Here is a 1,977-nt window from a genome sequence, read left to right as displayed (position 1 = left end):
CAAAAGTAGCAGAAAGTAGGAATATAAAGAACCAAATCAGTACCTTAATATTGCACTAGAGTAAAATACTTGAATTTATACTTAGTTACGGTCAAATTACTGTCTGATTCAAAGTACTATAAGTGCTCCAGAATAAATGCTAGAGGAAGACAGTATATAATGGTATGCCAACTTTGAACACAAAAACAAGAACATGCAAACAAGAAAAATGGAAACATATTCTCATCTAACTTTTGCAGTACTGCGCCTGTAAGAGATTTAAAACTTCAGAATCCTCATCAACGCTCATCAGTGTTAGTATTGATCATTGATCTCAGACCAGCTGAAACAAGAGTAAAGCAAATGTGATCCTGTCCTGCATGGCTATCAGACAGTGAGGTCAAAGGTCAGAGTGGAATTCAGAGCAATCAGATCTCTTGATGAAAGTGGCACCGGGTTCCTCTGGACTCCGTTTTCGACTGAATCATTAATGTCATGTGCTGTTTATGCTCTTCACATGCCCTCATAACACACATGTTTGTACCCCTCTGTGGATTATGGACCCAATATCACCAGTACATGTGACAATGCCCGGTGAGATAACCAGTATGTGTGATCTGCAGCCCACCAGCATGAGGAGTGTGTCTTTGTTTGTTAGTGTCACATTTTGGACCCCTCCCTGCTCCTTCTCCTATAAAACAGCAGCTTTGGTAGCAGCTCAGTGGGGTTTGCTAGCTTCCACCCGAGGGGACATCACCGTCAGCCTGGGAAAGACTTTCGTCGCCTCCACCTTCACCGCTGGTCTCTGCAAAGCGCCCGACGAAACTACGAAGAAATGGCACCTTTTGAGAAATCCATGGATTTGCTGATGCCCTTCAAGCAAAGGAAATGCCTGGGTGAGTCTCAATTTGTTATTTACATGTAATCCTCACAAGGCTGAAGTGTAACACGTGACGTCTATAAATTAATGCACTTGTTCTTTTTTAGAAACAAGAAAAGATGAAGTATGCAGCATTCGGTCCAAATTCCCCAACAAATTACCTGTGAGTTTGTTGCATGTAAACCTAATTCATTTAATCACCATAAAACTTTATATTGCATGTCAGGGCACAAAAGTTGGCTGATTTCATGTGTTTTTTGTGTTCAGGTTATTGTTGAACGTTACGTCCGTGAAAAGAATCTCCCCCTTTTGGACAAAACAAAGTTCCTGGTTCCCTTCGAGCTCACCTTGGGTCAGTTCCTCTGCCTGCTCAGGTAAATGCTTTGTGCCACTGTGTGCTTGTAGCATAAACAGACTTTCTCCTTCTCACTTCTCTACCTACAGCTTGAGTTTTTTTAGCCTGTTTCTTCTCAATCCAACACTCCCTTCTCTCCTACGAGCTGTCAGATGTGTCATTGTTCTCCTCCTGCTGCCTCCCTCTCTCCTGTTGTTGTTTTCTTCATCAATATCTTTCTTTTTCAGGAATAAGATTTCCCTGGAGTCCACACAGGCTCTGTTCCTCCTGGTGGCAGAGAAGAGCATGACCTGCATGTCCTCCAGCATGGGGGAGGTTTATTCCCACTACTGTGACGCCGACGGCTTCCTGTACATCACCTACGCCTCGCAGGACATGTTCGGAGCCCCTCACCCTGCTGCCAGCTCGACCTGCTGAGCCTGAAGCACATAAATAAACTGAGCCGATGCTGGGGACACCACATAGCAGTACGGCAAGGTGTTTCCAGTTTTCTGGCCCCAATATCAGCCTACCTCAAACTGGACTTTTAAACACAGAAATCACTTTTTTTAATGCTCTGACACAACAGCTAGCCTCAATTGACGACTCACACTGATGTTTAAAACATTGATTGTTTGATATTTAAGTCAGTACAATTGTGATCATCTCTGTTAAAGAAATGTGATGTTGTGTGTCTGTTTTAAGTCTACACTGGTCAAAATCTCCATATGTGCCCTTCAGTTACCTCCAGACATTGCAAAGACACTTGTCGCAGCTGTAATGC

At 43.3% G+C, this 1,977-nt stretch overlaps 1 protein-coding gene across 1 annotated transcript; it reads left to right on the top strand.

Annotated features, from left to right (window-relative positions):
• The first annotated feature begins 798 nt into the window (after window positions 1-798).
• Window positions 799-1,631, top strand: LOC117454077 (microtubule-associated proteins 1A/1B light chain 3C-like). Its single transcript, XM_034093159.2, has 4 exons — window positions 799-875; window positions 967-1,022; window positions 1,127-1,233; window positions 1,442-1,631. The coding sequence occupies exons 1-4, from the start codon at window positions 815-817 to the stop codon at window positions 1,629-1,631; spliced, it is 414 nt and encodes a 137-aa protein (XP_033949050.1). The 5' UTR covers window positions 799-814.
• The last annotated feature ends 346 nt before the right edge of the window (window positions 1,632-1,977 follow it).

Source organism: Pseudochaenichthys georgianus, chromosome 10 (genome assembly GCF_902827115.2).
Source record: "Pseudochaenichthys georgianus chromosome 10, fPseGeo1.2, whole genome shotgun sequence".
Lineage (NCBI taxonomy): Eukaryota > Metazoa > Chordata > Actinopteri > Perciformes > Channichthyidae > Pseudochaenichthys > Pseudochaenichthys georgianus.
Note: the sequence above shows the minus strand (reverse complement) of the source record. Positions and strands in the feature narration are given on the sequence as shown.

What these genes read in the sequence shown, in the direction of transcription:
- LOC117454077 (XM_034093159.2), top strand. Translation starts at nt 815, where the DNA reads ATGGCACCTTTTGAGAAATCCATGGATTTGCTGATGCCCTTCAAGCAA. An exon ending in AATTCCCCAACAAATTACCT is followed by an intron (nt 1,023 to 1,126) that starts GTGAGTTTGTTG and finishes TTTTGTGTTCAG; the next exon opens with GTTATTGTTGAACGTTACGT. An exon ending in CAGTTCCTCTGCCTGCTCAG is followed by an intron (nt 1,234 to 1,441) that starts GTAAATGCTTTG and finishes TTTCTTTTTCAG; the next exon opens with GAATAAGATTTCCCTGGAGT.